The following is a 25,170-nucleotide window of genomic DNA, read 5'->3' on the forward strand; positions in this document are numbered from 1 at the left end:
GACTTCTTTATTAATTTGATAGCATTTTTATAGTTCTTTGCGTTGTCCATGACTACTTGAATGACATGTTCAGCTTCGATTTCTTTGATTACATTAATCAAAACCTCAAAAATGTATTTGCTACTTTTAGTTGCACCAAAACTTTCAATCACCTTTATCAATGTTTCTCCCCTTGTAAAAATCAACATTACATTGATCAATGATTTTCTTTGAGCATTTGACCAACCATCACTCACAATTGTGCATCCTGAAAGCGATATATTCCCAAGTATTATTTTGGCAACACACTCTTTGACTTCGATGTAACATTTGCCCAAGAGAACATTTCGTATCGTGTGATAAGAAGGATCTAAAATCCTTGGCCAAACTCATCGATTTTCTTCCAAGCAACCTTTCAATGATTGCTGTCTACCATGATCGGAGCACTTCCAATGAAGAAAATTGCTTTGGCGAGTGCAGTTTGTGCTTCTTCTAGAGACTGCATTCGAAAGCTTTGATACAATGATTTTTGATGCATTTGACCAAGTCCACCTTCTTTGTGATGCTTAAAAGGAACGCTTCTTGACATTTCCTCTCCCTATGCAGGTTGTTTTTCAAGGCTAGTTGGTGTCACCACAGGATCAACAGAGTTAACATTTGGCTCTAACTGCTCTTGACTTGCATCCATAACAAAGCTAGATATCTGTTGTCTCTTGCCACCTTTTTTGGTGAGCTCTTCTCTCAAACGCTTTGCAATTGTAGGTGCCTAAGGATGTTCACATTTCTTACAATTCTTTTTAACTCTACCTAGAAAATGGTCCCTAATGCATGGCGCACCACCTGAGTTTGTTATGAAGCAAACTTTACATTGCCACTCCATATATCAACCACATATGTTTTGAGCATAATCCCACTCTTTGCCAGAGGCTTTTTGATTCTTTGGCTTCTTTGTACCACTTGTGCCAACATTTTTCTCCATTGATTTTAATTTAAAACTGAAGGCATAAGAACTAGATGCTTAGTTTTTAAAACAATTTTCTTCTTTTCAATATATATTAAAAAACCAATAACTAAGAAAGTAATCAAAGCTGCGCAATATGAGATTTGCAATGTACTCTAGTCAATTCACATATCGATCACATATGTTGTGAGCAAACATACACATTGCAATGCACTCTCTGCATGGCATTATAAATACAACAATGCTATTAATTTCTCAATGCAATTATTATTATGATGATTATTTATACATCCTCTTCAATTTGAAAACAATAACACACATCTAGTTTCAAATGCTACAAAGAATAATCAACTTCTATAGTAAAAGGATGTCAATTATTTACAAAACACACACAAAAGCAATAATATTTATGAGGTCACGCTAAAAATTAATGTGATCATGTCTTTTTCTTGTGTAATTACTAGAGTTATTAACATAATCACACGATCATGAGATTACGTCAATGAAATCCCAACTTCTCATGGTTCTTTAGTGAGTAGAAAATCACCTTTATCTTGTGCTTATACTGACAAAAAAATGTTTGGGAATTTTAATGAAAAATACAAGAAGAAGATGCATTGCCATTATTGCAAGGCTAATGGTCACTTGATAAAGCAATTTCCTAGGTTGAAGGAAATATAGGTCAATAAGAAAGAGGTTGGATATACTACTAGTGTAGCTATTGTAGAATCTTTTGGAAATGGAGATTGTGCTATTGATGTAGATGCAATGTGGATATTTAGTGCATAGTGTACTTATGATCCTTCTATCCATGATCCATGTATGTCAATTTTTGTAGTCACATGTTTGGTACTTTGATAGTGGTGCTACAAAGAACACCTCTCTCAAGGCTATCCCTCATAGAAACATGGTCACTTGTGCCAACAATGTCTCTTATCCGATCAAGGGGATACACTTGTTGATGCATTTTATGTACTAGGGACTAAAAAATTATATTTTATGTATCTACACTTGCAATACTTTCTCTCTTGTTTTCAAATTTATGGATGAAAAATGTATAGTCATGATCTCAATTTTGGTGATGAAATTGTTGCATTTGGTATTTTGTGTTGTGGGTTGTATAAGCTCACATTGTATGACAAGTGGGAAGAATTTAAAAAAATTCAATTGTGGATTCAAAGGCTATTTCAAATGGAAGACTTTGGCATGCACATTTTGGGCATTTGAATTTTGCTAGTTTGCTACGTTTGTAGAAATCTGATATGGTCACTTCTTTGATTTTTCTCGATGCACCTTCTAAGAATGTTGTGAAGGTTGTATTTTGGGTAGGATATAAAAGTTTCCAAAGGATGGTTTAGTAAGTACTACATGCAGGTTACAATTTATGCATAGTGATGTATGTGGGCCTATGTAAACTCCATCCTTGGGGGATTACATGTACTTCATTACTTGATGGGTACATTTTGGAGAAGTGCTTATCTAGTATTTACAAAGTTAACATTGTAGAGCCATCATCGCCATCATATCCTGAATGCCTTTTTGGTAGCACCCCTATAGTATTTAAACCAAGCACAAAAAATTCATCGATTTGTGCACCCTCAGTGGGAAATATGTGTCTGTCTGAGATGGATATAGTATTGTGGATATTTTGAGGTCTGCATCAAAGGAGAACACCTTAACAGAGATCATATCTGACATTGATCTTATTGTAAAGGTGATAGAGATCCTCAAGATTTACAATGGTGATGTCACTCTAAAGTCCCCACCAACCAAAGAAAAAGTACAGGGAATGGATTCAATGGAACATCAAAATGAGCATCATCTATGGACAAAGCTTAAAACCTCCAACATAGTCTTCTTTAGGGTTGCACTACAAAGCGAATGCGTTTGTTTTGTGAAATCCATCGATGAGATTTTCTCCAAACTTTTAAATTATGGAACAGTAGTTTGTTGAGAGCAGGACAATTCATAAGGAAAAGTAGTACATCAGTTTTATTCCAATGCCACACTACGCATTATAGTTGTATTTTTTTGTATATTATGTGATTCCATCAAATGAGACATGCAATAAGTTGTTAGTTCATCGAGGCACACACTTCCACAACATTTATGATGGCACATCAAAATGTTGTGGAAGAAATTAAAGAAATGGTGAAAAGGGTACTTATTGATCATCAAGTGGGTGCTAAGAAAGTACAACTATGTGTGGAAAAATAAGTAGTGTTGGGGAATTTTCTTTGAGCCAATGGTACATGCCAAAAAATTGGTGAGAAAAAACTAGGTACACCAAGCAGAGGAGATGGGTCCCTTGGTGGAAGACAACTGGTACAGTTCCTTCTCATGTAGTATAATAGTCTTTTTTCTCAAAATGTAATTTATGTTATGTAGAAGTAATATGTTTGTACTGCTCCTTTCATTGAGTTCATCTATTAGGTTTCAACAATTTGTTTCATTGACACAAAGTGGGGCAATCAAAGAATCATTTTATATCAACAGGCTTCTCAAGTTGAAAAAAGATTGCACTTATGACTTCTTCCAAGGTAGCCAATTTTTGGGACAGGGTAAGGAAGGAGAGAAGTTCTTTCTTTTCAAAATTTCCCTAATCAAGCGTTGATGTAGTGAATCACATTAGGCAAAATGGAATAGGAAATCTGCATTGCGCTTGGGTGCAATTTGATCACACTAAAAAGATCATAGATTGGGTAACAATGGAAAGCCAAGTATATAATCCAAGGTGTATTCTTTTAATATACTATGTGCTACATATCACATTTTTTTTCAAGAATCCAATTTTCATTTCTTTGTGGGATAGCATGTAAGACTTGCTCACTATAGCCACGTGCAAAATGAAGGAAGAGGGCATGAACTCACATTGCCTCTTCAATGACACATGGGTCAAACATGGGCGTGAATCGGCACATTTCTTTGGATTCATGGTAGATGAAATGCAGGTGAATTGAAATGCAATGTTCCATGTATTCAATGATGATAAGGAAATGTGATGGAGGGTCAAGAGTGTTCCTACCTACTTAATTGGAAGCAAACCATGAATCAACACATATGAAGTACATAGTAGCAACCTCACAAGGAACACACATAGAAATGTGTGAGAAGTGGAGACAAGCACCATCAAGGAGGAAGCTACTACCAAATCCGGATTGACACAACAATTATGGCGACTAGGAAACTTAGTAGCACCCTCACAAGTAACACACATAAAAATGTGTGAGAAGGGAGACAAGCACCATCCGAGGAGGTAGCTACTACACCAAAGCTAGATTCATACAACAATTATGGCAACTAGGAAATTGCATGGAAGAAAAATATTATATGCATGGACTTATGTCTAACCTCGTAGGAGGTGTGCATTGCACATTGGGGTAGCATCATGACATCCGTTGAAACAACACAGATGGTCCCAACACTCCAAGCACAAATCTTGTTGAAAGCAAACATGGGATCTAGCTGGTAGGAGAGGGATTAAGAGGTGGATATTGTTGTATGATACATGCATAACCAACCTATTTGTAGAGTACAAAAGCTATTATACTTTCAAGAAAAAAATTAAGGTTCTATCCTTACAAAGGCATGCCAATCGGCTAAGAAATCAACCATTTCATGCCACACACCTTGTGATGAAGCTAACAAGGAAATGCCTACTTGTGTCTTTTAGGTTTGATTAGCTGACTAACTGTCACAACTCCAAACAATTCTGATTTTTAAAAAAACTTGAAGCTCAATGGAAGTCTTGTTCATTTCATTTTCCTTGCTTTTCCTTTATCTTTTTTTTTTTGTTACACATTGATTCAAAATCATTTAATGTGTGTGCTTATTTTGTATGCCCGAGCCTTTTTGCTTCTCAAAGAAAAGTGCCCACAATGGGAACCTCTAGGGCTCTAGTACCATAGGCAATACATATGAGTGAAGTACAAAAGTTGACCTGGGATTTCTCTTCCAATTTTAGCTTTTACACTTGTGGAACTTTTGTTTTCTACTTTCATTCCCTTTGTATTCTCACTAGTGTTCTTTGTTGTTTAAGTGAGCAAGCAGCTATATGCCTAAAACACTCCTAACGTCTCAAAAATTCAAATAATCTTACTAACTATGACTAGTAGTCAAGTGAATGTGTTAACCTAAAGTCATGGCCTACTAACTTCAAGGCTCATCAATAAAACTAGACTCTAGGTAATCAACTAAAGCAAAGATAAGTTTATACATCTATAATGGTAGATAACAAAACATAAGTAAAATTCAATCAATCAAACCGAGAAAAAGCCATAATCAAAAAATATAAATATCCATAAACATGAAGCATAGAAAGTAGTACACTTGGAGGTATGTGATGCATCTACTCAATAGTTGTGGAAGGAAATATACGATGTGACAAGGCTCAATATATCCATGCTGCATGAAAGCTGAAGTCCATCTATATTGAAAAATTTTAAGACAAAGACTACCACCTAGAAAGGCATGTCTGTTAAGTATGGAGTATGATTCACCCCTTCTAATTTTTATTCTCAAAAATTAAAATTTGTAAGGTCCCCATTATGAGGAGAAGCCATCGTGAATGAGAAATATCACTCACTGAAAAAGAAAAAATTATCGTCTATATATTGTGGCTGAACGGCGGCCATGGACGGCGATCGAAAAGTGGTCGTTGAAAAACGATCAATCAGTTGGCTTGTTGGCCCGGTGGTTAGAATCCTTTGGTCGATGGTTGAATTTTATGGCCGGTAGTAGAGTTTTAGGTGGACTTGGCTACGGCTACACATGGGCGCATGGAAGAATTTTAAGCGGACTTGTCTACCTAAGGATGGCCACACATGGGCACATGGGAGATTTCAAGATGAACATGTCTAGACAAGTTCATCTTGTTTACCTAAGGACGGCCAAACATGGGCACATGTGAGAGTTTAAGAGGAACTTCTCTACACAACGGCAGATACACATGCGTGTGTCTCTCATGAGAGATGGTAGCCCTTTTGGCCTATAGAAGGAGACCTCTTCTACACACAAACAACAATGGTATATTTTGGAGTTGGTGAAGTAAGGTGTGTGTAAGGTGGTGAGAGTGAATCAAGGCAGGAGTTCCATTAAGGGTATAGTCCCTCTATAACCTACTTCTAATTTGAAGTGCAAATCCATTGAGTGGTTACTTTCTCGTGGACATAGCCCACATTGGTTTTACCACATATATCGTGCGCTCTCTCTCTCTATTATCTCTCTTATGTATGAAAATTATCTCTCTCTATTAAGTAAACCACTGTAATCTCTATTTAGGTACATCTCTATTTCCTAACAGTGTCAGCATAGAAATGAGTTTTATTACCAAAATGAAAATAAAAATAAATCTTATACTAAGGTCTCAAACGTAGATGTCTAGAAGGAAAAAAGCCAAAGGGAAAAAAGTGTCTCTAGTATAAGTGCATGTGTCTAGTGCACCATAGTCACTCTGCACAAATCAAGGTTCTAATTCAACTAGGAGGAATAAGATAACTCTCTCCGAGAAATAAAATTTTCAATTATTAGCTCTCTATCTATGGCTGGCTAATACCTAACTCCATATGGATAGTATAATCTGTAGCACAACTAATGGATCTAGGGATGACATCAACCTGTGATTGGGTGGCCCATTTACTCTATGGCTCACAATCCATCAATGGTTGACTCTTGCCTAGCTCTAAGCCAACAACATGGTCAACAAAATCTCAGGTGAACTATGGCTCGTGTCAATCGGTGGTGTGATAGGTGGTTGGCTCTTTGGTAGACAAATCTTCAATGTCCACGTTATATCAATGAAATTATGTTGAGCTCTAGCTCATCAAATTCTATGTCTAGACTATATTGTAGTAGATGGCCACTGTTGTCATCTCATGAATGTCATGTATAATTATGTGGTCCCTCTACTGGCCACCTTTACTGTAATGTATCTGTTCTAGGAAGCAAAAAATAACTATGAACGATCATCATAAAGAGTGCTACTATGCAACCTTTAGGAACCTAGACGATCATCATTGAGAGTGCTACTATGCAACCTTTAGGAACCTAGACCCTTCTGTGTCCCTCATAAAATCCGTGTGCCTCTAGTGGATCGTGGCATGCCTAGTCTAGGCATAACTCGTACTAGCTGATGTGGGGGAGGATCTTGAACAAAGCGCTTGATTTTTCAAAAAAATTGATCAGATCAAATCATGAAATATGCACAACTCCATCCTCTCATGACAAAAGACTAACATGGATCTATCTATCAGCAGAGTAGTGTTATCCAATGTAGCTCATCTCTCATCATAGGACCTGGGTCGCTTGTTGTAACTATAGCCTCATTTGACACAACTCTATTTTGTTCATGTGCATCATCAATTTCCTCAAATGTAGGCTCTGGTGGGACATTGACCTCTATGATAGGTGCACTAGAATCATAGATAATTTTAGAATCTGGCATGTTATATATCTCTACTAGCTCAATATTTGTCTTTGGTGTAGGAGCCATCTCACTAGGTTGCACCTTCTCTGTAGAGCAAGTACATAGCAACCTCTAGAATAGTCACTCAATGGTTCCATGGTAGTGCTCTATAGTGTACTCATCCTATCCTCAATCTAGGCATTTGTCTCCTTCATCTTAATCACTCTAGACCTTAACTGATCAGTTGTGCTCAGAGGAAAAATTTGTCTGTGTGATGGAGATTTGGGAGGTGACATGGTAGGGGAAGTCTCTCCAGCAGCTAGTACTCATCCCATCCTCAATCTATGCATTTGTCTCCTTCATCTTAATCGCTATAGGCCTCAACTGATCAACTATGCTCAAAGGCAAAATTTGTCTGTGTGATGGAGATTTGGGAGGTGACATGGTAGGGGAAGTCTCTCTAGCAGGTGTTTGCAATCTGTGTGTGAATTTTCAGGGGTTTTTGACAAGACCAATCATGTGTGTGAATTTTCTTTTAAGGGGAGCCAAGCATCTTGGGCAATCATCAACACCACAATCCATAGTTAGACATAGCTAGTGGTACATATTTTGTGAAAGATTCATTATTTTTAATTGCCTTACAATTTAAATATTTATAGCATAAAAAAGGCAAAATTAGATTGGTTACCATAGAAACACATCCCTTGGCCTACTGCATATATCGTCAAAAGCAATTGACACATCAATTTGCAAATAATAGCCTAGATGTCCAAGACTCCTACTATTAAAACTATTTTTGTCTTGCAATTGTAACCCATATCTCGTAGTATCCTCCTCACTAGTAACAAGATTGCAACATCTTGGAATAGTAGCCCCCACAAGCTAGCAACACTTAGGATTTTTTTTGGTAGCATTTTAGAAGTGTTCACCACTGCTTTTGGCAAACCCTATGAGATCCTCCTTCTTGGCTTTGGATCAAACACTATCAACCCTTGGGCCAAAAGCTATCACGTGAGTGTAGTAGATGGGGTTATTTTTCTGGCTATCACGTGAGTGCAATAGAAGAGGTTATTTATTTTCATTTTTTCTCACATTTTCACATGCAAAAGGGTACCATAAAATGAAATTAAGGAAAAAATTTAGAGATTGAATAGGAAAAATGTGTATTTCATTTGTCAAAAAATCACACATAAAGAGTTTTAAAAATAGTCTTTGAATGCACGCGATATACACAATTTATATATAGTAAACCCCCCCCCCCCCCCCCCCCCCCCCCCCCCCCCGCGGAGGTCAAAGGAGGCAAGCCACATCTATTGCACTATGCTCCAATTGACAAATTCTCAAAGTGTCAATGATATTTCGATCAACCGCTGGCAACACTTAGCTCAAAAGTGGCAAGCTACATCTATTTCCTTATGCTCCAATGAACAAAGATTCTCAAAGTGTCAATGACCTTTTTTTAACACCAAAGATTTTTGCTACATTAGCCATAAAGGGTTGCTTGGTTGGGGGCATAAATAGAAGTTAATCAAAGGGTGCCATCAATTGGCACAAATGGTAGAGTAGCTAAATCTCCCATATTAAGAGTTTGTGCACCTAAGAAGTTTGTCATTACTTTTGGCAGCTCAACAAATAATACTGAGAGCCTTTCGATCAAAACTTTTAGTTTTTACAATAAGGTCTCCTTAGATTTTATTTTATTTTTTCCGAACTTACAAATTGTGAGTGATAAATGTATTACAAAACCAAAAAACTTACGTAGGAAGCCATGCTCCATCTGAACCATGGCATTTGTCAACATCCGCACCACATACCATCAGATACACCAGATATAACGACGTACTCATAAAGGGTGCCACCTTGAGTCCATTAACAATAGAAAGAAAAAAAGGCTAATTTAGGGCTGCCAAACCAAACCCCTTAATTGAGTACTGAAGTAGCACGAGCCATCCCTGCAGCTTCCCTAAGGCCACCAAGAAGTCGACGAAGAAGTGAGCAGCATAGCAAGATTTAGCTAAGAGATGTGACTCAATAGCACTTAAATAAAAACCTTAGACCTTTGAGATTGTGTAATGAGATAGAGGTTTTTCTTTACTCTTGAAAGCAAGACTATTGCAAGCCTAAAAGGGTTTGCATTTTGCAATTTTTCCACATCTCTTTCTTTGACTATTGGTCATTGTTGTCGAGACTGTTACAATGTCTTTTATGTTGTTTCCAAAGGGAAAAATAAGAAGAATAAGAGAGTTTTAACAACTATCCCAAGAGACCTTAAAGATCTAGCTGACGAGGAGAGAGAGAAGTGTGATTTAGCTATTGTGCCTATCCGGAGGCCTCCTTTTGCTGCCTCTACCCGTCCCCAATAGAAGTTCTGAACTCTTGCCTCGCAGGAGCGCGTGCTCTCCCTGCCCTACCTCGCCTAGTCCAACAACCACCAGGATTCTTCACACTAGATGCTTAATGGGGTTGGGAAAAACCTACTCAAGTCGCAAAACGATGTTGCGACAAGAGATTAGGTTGGGTTGCATGCATCAACATGGAGAAGCTCTACTTGTGACACAGTACAAGGTCGCGTGACACACATCGGCACATATATGTTGATTCTACGACATGCACGATCTTCGCCTCCTCAGCCTCTTCCCTTCGAGCCTTCCCTTGCCCATATACGATCCTCCTCCTCCTCTCTCTCTCTCTCTCTCTCTCTCTCTCTCTCCTCTCTCTCTCTCTCTCTCTCTCTCTCTCTCTCTCTCTCTCTCTCTCTCTCTCTCTCACTCTCTCCCCCTCCCTCCTCCATCTCTCTCAATATCTTTTTTTAAAAAATCCACACTGGTGCGAGCTATTTCAGAGAGTTTTTTTTATGAAGAGATTGAGAGAGAGCGAGGAGAGAGAAAGAGAGGGGGAGGGGTTTTAAAAAAACCTAGGTTTAGTGTAGAGAAATAGAGTCATTTGGTGTAAAAACCTTCAAATTTAGTCAGTTTACCACTAAAATTCTCATAGACAGAACAAAGTTTTTTTCGAGCACTGGTCCCTGCCCGTACGTGAAAGAGTTCACGTCTCTTTCAAAGAGATTTTTTGAAGGGTTTTGTTTATACCTTCTTGACTCATCTATTGTGAGTTTCCTATTCCTTCAAAGCCAAATTTGTCAGTGATTAGGGACCCTGAGATTTACCTTTCCTAGCCAACACAGTTGTCTCAACATGGCACAATGTTGTTTGTTGTAGCACAACCAACCTCCTGGCAGTTACCCCTTGGAGGGGGTCACCTTATGGGGTTCTAAGGATCGATGCTTGGGTCACATCATTTTGCAAGAGGATAGATGCAATGCTAGACTACCATCCATTTGAATTGCTATGAGGCGTTGATGGACGTACAACTCCCAAACAGTAGATAGAGTACAAACAAAAATGGAGGGATAAGCCGCATTAGGAAAAGCATTTCAAAGGAGTACAATGACAATCATACACCATGTCTCTAAGAAGTGTATTCAGCATAGGGGCATCACACACTGGGTGAGTAATCTGGGTTGAGGCATGACGGACAACTCAACAAACTAGGAACCCCGAGCAGTCTAGGAACTTTGAGTTGTGCTCATATAAACATGGAAAATTTAAGAGAAGGTTTTTACACTAAATTTATCTAAAATTTGTAGGTTTATTCACCTTCTACTTTGAATTTGAAAGATAAATCTCAAAATTTGTAGGTGGAATTACACTAAACCTAGGTTTCTATTGATATGGGTAGGTGAAAGAGAACTAGCATGTGGACAAAGTTGTCATAAGAAAATTGTGAGTCATAGCTTTATTAACCTTGCGTACTCTTCTATCAAATCATTCTTTGTAATCCCCCACCATTACCACCTCCCTTGACACGTTTGTTGCCACCACTTTTGGCAACACCACTAACTCCCACTCCCCCCCGATAGAAGGCTACCTATGATGGTGTGATCCAAAATTTAATATATACCATGATGTGGATTTTCTCAAAAGAATAGCCTCATTGCAATAATATAATTATTTTCAAGTTTCCACCATTTTCTCTAGAGTAACTTTAAGTGCATAGTATGTTTACCCACAATAGCTTGACATAGAGCAAGAGAGAGGAGAAGAAGAAGAAGAAAAATTAAATAGGCTCAAGCTCCCAGACTCTCCTTATTCAGGAGATTTGTTCGAGTGGCAACAAACTTACTCTTTTGGTGTAAGTCTTGTGGTCCTACATGTAGGGAGGTAGGAATAGGAGATTTATATCCATTGGAATCATGGTGCTACTATTCCCAACAAGGATCCATGGTGGTAGAAATGAGCTTCCAATATCTGAGGGCAACTAGTTCCAAGAAGAGGAATATCAACATGCCATTGTTCCAATTGTTCTAACCCATCAAAGGAAACAGTCTACAAAACCCTTGTTCAAGGGGTTTTTTTTGTCCAAAATTTGTGGTTGTTTTACCATTAAAATTACGTGTAATCTTGTTTTAGTTTTTTTTAAGTTGTGTTTGAAGTCATCTAAAAAATCCTGTTTGGTTTTTGTTTTACATAGTGTGCCTTGGCCACTCTAGCTCGTTTTAGGGATTGCTCGGAAAATCTCGCTCGAGATTTGAGATTCCTCAGCACAATGTAGTGTCTAAATAAACTCATGCCTAAAATTTGAAACTTTTTTTCTTCTATAATGTCTTTTCCTATCAAACAAAGCTCAAAAAGAAGACCGTGATTCATTTTGTAACACCAAACTACTAGGAAATGCAGACACTTTATTTAAATCTAGAATTTCAATCTTAACTAGAGGCTTCGTTTGATTCCCTTTTTTTCACTAACTAATTGAGAGAAATTTAAAGCTCTAAAAGTGTCTTGTCTTCTTTGAATCTTCTCAAACATATAGAACTATTTAGTTAATTATATTTAATTCAACAAAACACAAATATATAGCAACTAATCATGATAAAAATTAGTACCAAGGGATAAGAAGAAAAAGAAATCACAAAACACAAGGCACCATGCTAGATATTGTGCACCCCCTTTTCTTAAAGATTAAGTATTTAAATTGTCAACATGTAATATGATTATGTAAAACAAGAGGGCACATGGATAGCAATGTAGTATTGTGCAGAGAGGTGCAATAGATTAGTATAAGTTGCAAAATGTCAGACAACTAGGATGAGATTTTTTTTTTTTTTTGGTGTTTCTTACTCACAACAAAATTGCCAGAACATGCTTTTGATCTTCAAAAGAAATGCTAAAAACAATAATATAGTCAATCGCAACAAAAAATTAGAACAATTATGGTTTTATATCAATCTTCACAAAAGTTTATGTGAGTTTACCTGCTTGAGAAGGAATAGATTGTAATATTGTCCTTTGAAATAGGTCCATAATGTAACAAGTGAGTACAACCCAAATAGAACTAGCATTACAATTTACCTTGCATTTAACATTCAAGGTCAATGTAACAACACGTTTCTTTGCTTTAGATGACGGCCTAATCGTACCCAGTAATAACTGTCAACAAAGATAGACCTAAGATTTTACATGTGTCCTAAGAATGATCCTTAATCAGCTAATATCCAACCAATTAGGGAGATCGATCCACTCACTGTAATAACCAAAAGGTATTTTAACCAGTAATTTAGGTGACAGTTTGTGCCAAGTCAAATCTACATTTGAGGTAGAAATTTCTTGTCAAAGTTAGTAAAACAATATGCTAACATCCATCATGTATTACTTCCAATAAGCCTTATAGCCAAAACACATGTAGTTTATGATGGTTTTAGCAAATAAGTCACTGGTATGAAAAAATTGTCAGTATCCAGGTATCACACTCAACTGAGATTTTAAGAGAGTAGATGATCAAAGAAAACCCAAATTATATCTACCACAAGGTATGAAAGCTTAACAACACTATATCAGCTAGGCATTTCAAGCCAACAGATGCCCAAGTACTACCATGTCGTAAAGCTCCATTAGTTTCCAAAATAAAGGATCAAAATTCCTATAAACAACAGATCGATGAAAGCATTAAGAGCTAGCATGTTCTCAACCAACATGAGTCAAAACTTATCAACTAATATCAGTTTTATTATCTAGGAGCAGTAGTCTGAGGCCATCAGACCAAAGAAATCCCAACCCTAGTCATGTTATGTGATTCCTACTACCAAGGTATGCAGCATGGGTGAGCCTTGTGTGCTAGTAAGTAGGTGGCACATCCCAAAGCCAGCAAACAGTCATTATCACTATGAGAAAAGTATCATATCAAGAGCTTCCCAAAGCACCCCAAGGGAGTAAAATGATCCAAGGAGACTTGAACAATTAAAGTAACTAAGATCAACTTATATTTAGAGTGTACGTATCATGAACAACATCACGAGGAGTAATAGCCATGTAATGGTCTTCACCCTAATCAGTGGAAGTAAAAAACCATCAAGAGTATGTTCATTACTTGAAACCAATCCAAGAAAGGAGTGTTAGAAAGAGTAGAGCTTTTACAACTGTAGATAGCTCAGCTTTTACGATCATAGTAAGATCTAAACAAATAATTCTTATCCTCAACAGAGAAGCAGATTGCAATACCTAAACATGTAAGTGCTCCCGGTTTTGCAATCTACAAACAGTTGTATCTACCCTAGCTTTATTTATTTCAGATCCCAAATATACCATGTAGATTCCTTCAATGAACCCAACCCTAGGTAGGTCACGAAATAGATGTAACCAAGGTATGCAACATAATATCATTAGGAAGAGGATGGGGTCTAGGAGGGCCTCTTTATTTTCCATCAGCTTATGGAGGTGATTAACATTTTGACGAATAGGGGTACACCATGTGTGCTAGAATGGTGGGTGTGTAAGAGATGTATGTGTAAGAGTGGTCAAAGGATGCACTTGTCCCCCCCAAAAGGAGGTGGACAATTTTATCATTTTTTGCCCTCCATAACTCCCACATATGATCTCCAATTTGAGCGGAGATCATAGATCTGCAATCCACGCGACGAGCTCTTTCCATACATATGCTACATGATATGGTTTTATCCGCTAGATTTCAAACCCCATTTTGGGGGGAAAATTTGAATTCAAATAAACTATCCGTTTTTCCTTTTTGAATTCAAAAGCTATCCTTTGATTACTTTCTTAATAGTAAAGTTTTGACTTCCTTAAACTGCCAAATAAAGAGGCCCTCTTAGACCTCAGTCTCTTCCTAATGGTTGGGTAAGTTAGATACCATTTGAAATAGTCCAATCAGTCAACATGTTTTGAGAAAACAATATCCTACACTTTCCATTATTCAGACCCATTGAGAAGGGGTAAATCATATCAGGGGCTACCAAAAGCACCCCAAGGGAATAAATGGTCCAAGCACAACACAATCCGTACGTATAAACTTAGTTTTTTTTATTTTTTAAAAAGTGAAATTTAACCTAAATCTGAGAGGGATTATGGGAAGGAGCCAGCTGTGTTCAATCAACCCCAAAATCATCAAACCTCAGGTTTAATACAATTAGTGCAATACTAATAGATAATTGCAATTTTTACCTTTGTTGAAAACAACATCAAGTAGATATTGGAAGAAACAAGTTTACAATCCCATCCCAATAATCATAAGTAAGATCAATCAACAAATATGAGCATAGTATTTAGGCATGCTAAACCAAGCAATCTCAGCATTAATCCTATCATGTTTTTTCTAGCACTAGATACGTTTAAGTGCCAACATTTCATAGATTTATACCGATATATGTGCACAATGTTTGATTAAATAGAGCAACAACACTTAGCATGCAATTTGGTGAGCAACAATCCTTTAACAAGAACCAATGAGAAGGAGCTAACATGGAAGAGGTTAAAATACCAATTTTAACAAAAAATCCTAGTGACAGCGTGCTCATACCAAGAAGAGTAATATATATATATATATATATATATATATATATAAATTAATAGTAAATGCCATAGTTCAAAATCTTCTATTTATTGAAAATAAACCAGTAGTAGGGTAGAGTGCAGACGCTTAATCAAAAGAGATGGTACCAACCTAAGAAGAAGAGCCTTGCTCTGTAATCACCAAGGTGTAATGTTTTAAGAGTAGGAAGCAGCGCACACCCACAACCCACCATAGCTTGCAATGTAATAGTAAAGTCGGCAAGAGAACACAGAGCTAAACCTTTCCATCACACGCACACACACACACACACACTCGTAAAGCAAGGCTAAGTTAGGGGGATGAGCCACCCTCACCTTAATATAGTAGTTGCATCAATTGAATATAGAAGGTGACATTTGGAGGCCCAGCCTATAAAATCTGCAAAGCATCCCGGTGATTAGGCCGTGCCACACCATCACCACGCCAGCCTGTCTCTAAGGCCAATGTGCATGGGAGATAGAGAGAGTGAGAATAGGGAGTGATGCCGAGCAATAGCCAGACGAACAACGGTGCCATTCATTTCACGCTTGGGATTAGAACCAACTCTTAAGAGTGTGTACCCAAAACGTCCTTGGTTTTAAATAACCCACTGAGTAAAGTTTTTAGGGTTATGTACCCACCATACCACGTCCTTTTATACCATCAAAGGGGTTGGTTCCCACCTGCCCACCAATAAGCTCCAAGGGTCATATATAAAGAGTTCCACCTCATGTATATCAGTATGATATTCTAGGCCTATTGGTTTAATATCCTCCAATATAGTTTAGGGACATTAAGTTCCGTCAGGTGCATATAGGCTAGATAATCTAGGCTAAAAGCTAAATAATACAAAAAATATAGTGTTGAAATACAAACCAAGTCAAACCGACATCCCCCTCAGGTGCAAGTGTTTGTAGTTGGGTGAAACATTCATAGCCATATGGAGTGACCAAGAAATGTACTAGCTAGATCAAACCAAGTCACCCTAACACCCAATCCCTGCTAAAGCAAAGCCATTGTAGGAAGGGTAATAGCTATTGGGAGGGCATGCATAAAACTAAGCATTGTAGTTTAACAATAAGAGCTAAAGTATAATTAGTATTGTAATTTAGAGGTTTGAGGCAGGAGTTTCCAGGTAAAGGGTAGGCCATTATTAACCAACATTCTCCCAACAGGGGATAATGAGATCAGTAAGGTCTATTGCCAAAAGATATGTGTATATGTTTACTCCACACAATGTAACCATCGATCACTAATAGACATATTTTTCTAAACCTTCCAATTAAGCAAAGTCAGTATCAGAAGAGGTTAGACCCAAGGGCGGTAAGGCCATATACTCATCATCTTCATTATGCTTCAACCAAATTCTTCCAAGACATACACATAAGGTAGCTCCCTATAAGACAAACTAGTCATTAGCTATATCAGTAGCTCAGGTGGTGTAGGTACTCGTATAGCTGGATGAAGCAATCATAGCCACAAGAGGTGATCAAGTGTGTGTGTGTGTGAACGTGTGTTCAAGGGGGGGTCTGTGTGTGACTTTTTTGGTTTTGTTTCATTTTGTTTACTTATTTTTTTCTTTTTTATTATCTTTTCTTGTATTTTTTGTTTTGTTTTGTTTCCTTTTTTTCTTTTCTTTTGTTATTGTTTCTTTATATATTTATTTTAATTTTTTGCTTTGAAAAAAGATTTCTAGGGGAGAAATCTTTTGTGAATATTTAAAAAAATAAAAAATAAAAAAATCAAAGAAAAAAAAAATTTACAAAAATAGACTAGAAACTTTTTAAAAAACCATGCAAAACTTTAGAAAAATATGCAAAAATACCAAAAACGGTAAAATGTGGAAAAAGAAAGAAGGTGCTATGAAGTACTCTAATTTTTAGATTATTATTATTATTATTTCTTTAAAATATGGAAAATAGAAAACAATGTAAAAAGGTGAAAATTTTGTCTAGGATTTGAAAAATACGCTAAAATTGTCCAAAAAATACCAAAAACTCACTAATTTGTGAAGCACTCTTTGGATTTATAATTTGTATCAACTTTTTTAATTTCATTATTTTTTTATAAAAATGACCAATTTTAAGAAATAAGTAGCAAAAAATAGTAAAATAGTTACAAAAAAGCTTAAAAATTACCATAAATTTTCTAAAACATATGTGGCCAATTTTAATTCCATTTTATCATTTATCACATCAAGATTAAACACCAATTTAACTCCTATTGCATCTTACATTCAAATCAATGAAAACTTAATCATTTTTTGCCTAATATTTGACCTAATAATTAGCATAATTAACAATGCAATTGGACAAATCTCTCTATAGACAGTTGTTTATCATTGATCTAACTTGGAAACTTAATCATTTTCACTTCAATTTTCCACCAATAACTAGGCTAATTATGTCTGCACACACTAGCATAATTATGCACAAAGTTGGCGATTAGTGCACAAGTAAACACAAAGCCGGTGATTAGTTCACACACATAATCCTACCCAAAATTGGACAACATTTTGACATGATTTTAGCAACCAAAAGATGAAATCACCATAACATCATTGAGCAACCAATTGATCTTGACAAATCAAATTGGCACCAAACTTTTCATAGTTTGCACCCAAATGTGCGTACATTGCCTACAATTAGGCATACAACTTGCACCTAGATTTGTACTATTTTTTTGTGCACATAAGAATGATAATCACACCTCTAATTAACAATTCAGCTATGTGTAGCACAAAAAACACATGTGATCAAAAGGTAATTAGAGAGCCTAATTAGGAAAAAATATCCTAAATACACACTCAAAAATGACTTAAATTTACTCAATTTTTTTGTAAATTTCTTGCAAAAGAGTTTTTTTTTCATGAGGCCTTTGATTCAATAGAAAAGGTGGGTCAATGTATTCATGTTAGCATTTTAACAGAGGTGTTTTTTTAAGTACCCTATGAACACATGTTATAAAACGGGGGTTGTTAATAGTGGACCCCTTGAGAAGACCTTACATGATTGAGATGGATCTTATCATACTTAACCAGTCAAATAAAGTGGGGTTGATGACTCTTCTCTCCTCTCTCTCTCCCTCTCTGTCTCTCATTCTCTCATTTGTTATTGTCATAGAGTTTGAATTATAATTGGCTACCTTTTATATCCTCAACACATATCATCAATATTATGATATGAATAGCCCACAACAGAGAAGTCTTTTGACATATCATCAATATTATGATATTAAAAGTCTTTTGACATATGTCTCTCTCTCTCTCTCTCTCTCTCTCTCTCTCTCTCTCTCTCTCTTCCCTCAAAACAAAACGTAAGAAAGAGGACTTGGTGAGCCCGTGTGAACTTGTTTTACGTTGTCTTTGACGCTTGAAAATTGGGCCATATCCAACTTTATAAAGCACGCACAGGGGCACTCCATCGTACGCGTCAAGATGGGTGCCAAGCAAGCCCTACTGCTTATAGCGATGCTGGTGGTCTTCTGCACTTGCGCTTCAGCTGATCTGCAGAAGGCGCAAGCTGCTCGCCGCTCCCTTCTTCACGAGTCCATGCTCGCTCGAGAGAGTACGTCGTGTTTTCGCCCACACATACACAGACACACTTTACCTGTTGCTCACTAGTGGGCGTTCGTCTTGTGCAGCCCTTACTTGTGGAGTGGAGGGTGATCCGTGCGCTACACCAGAGGAGGAGGAGGTTTGCTGCGATGGCTATCTTTGCATCATTCCCATCCTCGCGGATCCCTACTGCACCGCCATCTAGGTTCTCTCTCTCTCTCTCTCTCTCTCTCTCTCTCTCTCTCTCTCGTCTATCTATAGAAGATTTAAACATTTGACTCTTTTTTTAGTGTTTTTCATAGAGTACATAACATCATGAGCTTATGGTCGAGAGGCACCGCATACCTAGCTAGGTACGATTGGGGTTAGGGGACTGTGGCCCCCCCCCCCCTCCCAAACTGGGCTGGCGATCCCCTGCCCCCAATCGTGCCTACCTAAGTATGCGGTGCCTCCCACATAGAAGCTAATGATGCCTAGGTAAGTCACATAGAAGCTAATGATGCTGAGATTTCAAACTTGTCTTGATGAAAACAGGCAAATCTTAGTACATATAGTCTCTAAAAAAACATCATATCCTTTAAAACTTGACAGAGAAAATGAGAGAATTTCAATCGTACCGTTTTTCTCACCGGTGAAATAAGTACTTTTGTGAGCATTGAACCAAACATACACAATTGGTTTCCTATATACTTGATCACTTTATGTGCACTTCATATTCCTACACAAATGGCAAGGAGTAGTTACGTGATGTCGGGAGTTCATTTTTAACATTCGAGAGCATAATAATGGATTGCATATTCTTCTAGCTCATACAAATTTGTCCAAGTAGGACAATCATGCATTCATTTACAAAAACATACCAAACCATTGGAGCAAGGAAATGATTGAGCACCTAGCAATAAGATGTCAAATATTTACGTGTGTGCATAATTATGACAAATGAGATTTTCTAAAAACTCTAATTTTTTGTTATTTTTGTTGTTTCAGGATCTCATTTACGGTTGATATATTTTTGACGCGATAAGTAAAAAATTCAAATCAATAAGAATACATCTTCTCTCATGATCTGTGGCCTTGCAGTCAATATCCTATCATGGATAGTTATGCTTATTTTTCTTTCATTAATGTTCCACTCTTAACATAATTTCAATTGATAATGATTGAGAGTTTTCCAATAATTCACAAGAAGATTTAAAAATTCTCTCATGTAGGAAAACAGAGTCTTTTTCAATGTTTTTCATACAATTCATAACATCATGAGCTTCTGCTCAAGAGACACCGCATACCTAGCTAGGTACGATTGGGGGCAGGGGACTGTCGGCCCGGTGCCCCTAGCTAGGTATGCGGTGCCTCCCTCACAGAAGCTCATGAGGTTGAGGTAAGTCACAATGTGGGAATTTTTGTGAGAATTTGTCCACCAAAACTTCTTGTATCAAAGACGTACGGTCAAAAAGATTTTATTGGCTCCGTTCCCTAATAAAATTTGTTTGTTTTTCTTATTCTTTCTAACCTCTTGGATATGATCGATCATCAATAGTCGATTTTCTTGAAGTTTATGTGAGATTTTAAGTTATGTGTCTTCACTTGTTGAGATGTCACAAGGTATGGAAACATTTTGATATTTTTGGCTTGAAAAAAGGAAAACAAACAAAAGTCAGCATGTTTTTGTCTCGTGAGAAATACCGTCTAATTCCATATGTTGATTTCATTTTAATCCTTTATTTCCAAATAATAGATGTTGACTATAATACTAATTTGATTGCATCCCAAGTCCATTTAGTCTATACCCAAATAATCAAGCATATAAAAACTATTTAGATGTGATATTTGACGCTACATTAGATATCAATTTTCACGAGCCCTACCAAGCACCGAGCAAACTTTACCGAGCGAAATCCATATGAAACAAGAGGAGAGAGACAGAGAGAGAGAGAGAGAGAGAGAAATCATAGAAGAAGTACTGCCATTTCCAAGTCAAGAGTAACACTTTAGTGAACACTAACTAGCATCATTTCGTCGATTCAAGAAATGCCTCTCCGGTATATGCCTTGTCGTACTACTAAGTAACCTTGCTTGCCATCTAATATTGATGCGGAATTGTATCCGCCACGCTAGTGATATTAGAAGATGTGGCCTTGGTATCGTATAGTCTTGCTCCAAGACCGATGAGATCTCGACAATTAATGAAATCACATAATTTAATTCTTTGAATTTATTGAATGATGCAAATTGATTTCACAATCACAATTTGCTACATTTTTCCAAAGCCCTCTTTGTATCATCATTCCTGTGGCCACATTGTTGAAACATCATGAATACAAAGCCATGCTTTTAATATTGTTGAGTCAAGCCTTGAACATTGTTGGAAAATTTTGATTGTATTTTTGTCTTTTTACTGGTTGGTGGGTTATGGGTCCAAGCCGTTACAGGTGTAGGGCTTGAAGGCCTTACCAACTATTGGAGACTTGCCGCAAACTTTGTGAGTGGGAACAACTGCCTAACTGCCTGTCCACTTTTAAGGTGATGGCCCTTTGAGTATGAACTCAAGGGCCCTTACTGCAGGTTCGTGGGATATGGGTCCAAGGTGTACATGTATAGGGCTTGAAGGCTTTGCCAAGCATTGGAGACTTGTCACAAAGTGCAAGAGTGGGAATAATTGTTTACTGCCTGGCGACTTTCAGGGTAATGGGGAACTCAGGGGCCTACTGCAGCCAACAATGGCGGCAATCGACACACGAGAGAGAGAGAGAGAGAGAGAGAGAGAGAGAGAGAGAGAGAGAGAGAGAGAGAGAGAGAGAGAGAGAGAGAGCACATCGTTCCGCTCCCCCACATGATGCAAAAGTGAGAGCCATGCTCTGGGCCAGTAAAATTCGTCCAGCCATATCTTGGTCAGTGGCCATGACCCCTCCTCCACGCAAGCGATCCCTCCCACGGTCTTAGGCTTCCTGCTTCTGTGTATATGAACCATGCTTCCCACACCCATCTCCAACCTCGCAACCATCCTTTTTTTCATGGCTTTGGTCAGGCTTTGCATGAGAACCCGCATCATGCCCTAGTAGTAGGCAACAAAACATTACTAAGTGCGTAAAGAAAAGTGATCCTTAAGAACCATGGTTGGTACTTGAGGGACTTGAAGCACAAGGTATTGCTCTTCTCTATTCAGGGCACACTCCTGAACCATACAACGTTAGCGTGGAAGCTATTAGGAAATGACCTTGCCTTAGAGCCTTACACTATTGCCATTCTTAATCTGGGGTAAGCTCCTAAATCCCTACACTTGAGCTTGCAATGGTTGGAGGGAATCCATGTACACCTTTGCTTCTCCTCTCAATCTTGGATACAACCCTAAATCATACCGTGTCAGCGCGGAAAGAGTTATGACATAATCCGCATGATCAGAACAATGATGTTTTTGTCAATAAACGATAACTTCACCTCAAAAGTATTGAAAACGACGAGTAGTTAAGTGAGTCGCTCCGGAATATCCTCTCCCGACAAATCTAGACCTACCCAATTGTAGTGCAAGCCATCTCCGCGTGCGGCTCAACCGAAAACTTGTGAGTGCATGCCTCGCTTCTGTGGACTCCATTTCCCTCCTTAATCCTAATCAGTACAGGCCAAACATGTAATTTTGACAAGTCTGCGGAGCGATTTAAGTCTATTGCCAAAGTGAGTCTGCCAACCATGTTGGTGCACACACCCCATGCTTGAAAATTTATTTCATTACATTTGTGCCAAGCAAGACATTTCCCTAACTACTCCCGCATCGGTGTGGGATAGTTCAGGGTAATGTCCCACCTCCAGTCTAGCTCACTCGAACTGCAACTTTTCTTCTTCTCTCACCACATGTGATGGCTGACCTGCGCTTGTCCTTCCATATTGGAATGTGTGTCAGGCTAGTGATGGGGTGATCCTAGTGAGGTGTTGTGACAGGTAGAGGGGCTTGGCTTAGGTGAGTGTGTGTGTGTGTGTGAGAGAGAGAGAGAATCTTCCATCATCCTATCTCTAATGATAGATAAGGCCTTCAGGAAGGACAAAGTGATATGGATCATACAGATTGTAAGGCTTTCAGTGTGACAACAGATTGTAAACTACTGTAATATAAACATAAAGTTTTTGAGAGAGAGAGAGAGAAGGGGGGGGGGGGGGGGGGGGGGGGGACTTTACCCCCACTCTCTTCTTCTTTTCATTATACGACAAGACAGATCACAAAGAATTCACTAAGATGGCCTCCCGAATGGAAATCGGATTTGTCATAATGGGTTTGGTAGCTCTTTGCAAGTGTGAGTTTGTATTCACAAAGAGATCAAATATTTGATGTGATTGGACACATGTATCCTGTGAGTGATGTATGAAGTTGCTTTTAGGATGAAGTTCTTGTTGTACATTGCAAGAGTGTCAAATCCAATTCAGTTTTTATGGTAATGGCTTATGAGAGAGAGAGAGAGAGAGAGAGAGAGAGAGAGAGAGTCAAAGAGAATTTTGGTCCAATGAATGCTCTTGCTTTTAATCTCGATGGTAGAGGTTTCTCAAGTGGATCCTAAGATGGTTATGTATGCGTGCATCATTTTGATATCGTTTATTTCAATATCAAAGTGTAACAAAGTATATTTTTATAGAGAGAGAGAGAGCATCTCAATTAGTTTGTGTGAGTGTATGTGAAAGAAGGCTTCAACTAAAGGCTCATCGTGGAAGGGTTCTGTGACAAGCCCCCCAAGTTTTGTAGTTCCTTTTAGTTTGTCTCTAGATAATCTTGAAGCCTTACTTTAAAGAAGAGCGATTTTCCATACCTATTCAAGTGCTTCTTTCTTTGCATTGGCGACTATTATTGCTTATCACAATAATAATTGTTGCAACAAAGAGAGAGAGAGAGAGAGAGAGAGAGAGAGAGAGAGAGAGTCCTCGTTTTGGCCTATCTTGGTCTAGCAATGCTACCAAGCTTGATTATACAGATCAGATAAGTTAGCATGGTGTGAAGAGATGAAAGCTAAGAGAAGTCAATGTAATCATAAAATTTTGTTTGAAAATGGAGTGGTCTCTAGAATTGGTTTCAATAATGGGAACATAATTAGATTCAATGTATCTGCTCCACTCTCTTACTTGCTTCTATCCTTGCATCTTTCTTGTGAGAAAGACATGGTAGTAGTGCACATCATAACCTCCTACATAGTAGGAAGGACATCTTTCCCTTGGTCTACCTAGGATATTACAAAGTGTGTAAGCCAACAAGTTCTTAATTATGAAGGCCCATAATTGCTACACTATGTATTCATAAAACTTTTCATGTCTAAGAGTGGAGTTGTGAAAAGATTAGGTCACATAGTTTCCAATATACAAGGAGAGCTTTAAGTTTCAAAGAGATGAGTTGTCTTTCCTTTATATCAAGGAATGTAATCAACCCTTCCATATATGTTGCTTTATAGATGCCTGACTACATGCTTGCAGCTCTATCTATGTTTCGTACACAAGCATGGTAATAGTGTACAACATCACCTAATCACAACAATGTACTAAGCAGCTTAGTACAATAAGGTGCATACTATTTTTTCATTACTTGTTCACGCTATTGCACCTTAAAATGTGACATAAATGAAAGCACAATAAGAGCGCTTAGTTGTTTATTTTTACAAGAGTTTTGTCCATTATGCTAAATTGAAGGACGTGGTGTAAAATTCAGGTTGTGACCTAAAATCATGTATGTCATTGATCTCTCTCTCCCCAAATTACAAGAGCATGTTTCTCTTTGAGAGAGAATTACGTATTCAACCATTTACATGCTTGATCCTATTCCCTTATGCATGCACAATCTATATCATACCAACCATTTACATGCTTGATCCTATTCCCTTATGCATGCACAATCTATATCATACCAACCATTTGCTTTAGCTCCTACTCCCTTAAATGTATAAGCAACTTAGTATGATAAGGTGCTTACTATTTTTTGAGTCTTATCATACATCGACCAACATTTTTCGAGCAAACAAAAATCCGAGCGAATATTTATACAACATGGGACCATGTTGTCACATGTGTAGAAGCTGGCAGCTTCTCTACTCAACATTATTAGGTCCCCATCCTCCATATCAAGGATGAAGTAGAGAGGGACATGCCACCTATGGACCATGCTTATAGTTTTCTTTTATACTTACTCTCTCTCTCTCTCTCTCTCTCTCTCTCTCTCTCTCTCTCTCTCCATAGCATATGCACTGTCTTCAAAGCCTAATAGAATAGTGATCTATGTGTGTCAATTCTTGTCTTCACGTGCTTATTTGAGAGACGTTACTCGTGAGTCTTTGACTCCAAGAGTTTTAGGGAAAAGACATGCCACATGCTCTCTGTCTCTCCTCTCGAATGGCCTCTCTCTTTCTTTTTTTTCAAAACCCACAATAG

General features: G+C 37.8%; 1 protein-coding gene across 1 annotated transcript in view; it reads left to right on the top strand.

Annotated features, from left to right (window-relative positions):
- The window catches only part of LOC147437988 (uncharacterized), a 47,145-nt gene extending 27,170 nt beyond the window's left edge, over positions 1-19,975 (top strand). The window contains exons 2-4 of the mRNA XM_086486675.1: positions 18,689-18,787; positions 18,864-18,982; positions 19,765-19,975. Of these exons, the coding sequence (XP_086342801.1) occupies positions 18,689-18,787; positions 18,864-18,982; positions 19,765-19,801 (255 nt within the window). The 3' untranslated portion in view covers positions 19,802-19,975. The remainder of the gene's footprint in view (positions 1-18,688; positions 18,788-18,863; positions 18,983-19,764) is intronic.
- Positions 19,976-25,170: the final 5,195 nt, after the last annotated feature.

The sequence above is a fragment of the Adiantum capillus-veneris genome, chromosome 17 (assembly GCF_014529385.1).
Source record: "Adiantum capillus-veneris isolate H3 chromosome 17, ASM1452938v2, whole genome shotgun sequence".
Lineage (NCBI taxonomy): Eukaryota > Viridiplantae > Streptophyta > Polypodiopsida > Polypodiales > Pteridaceae > Adiantum > Adiantum capillus-veneris.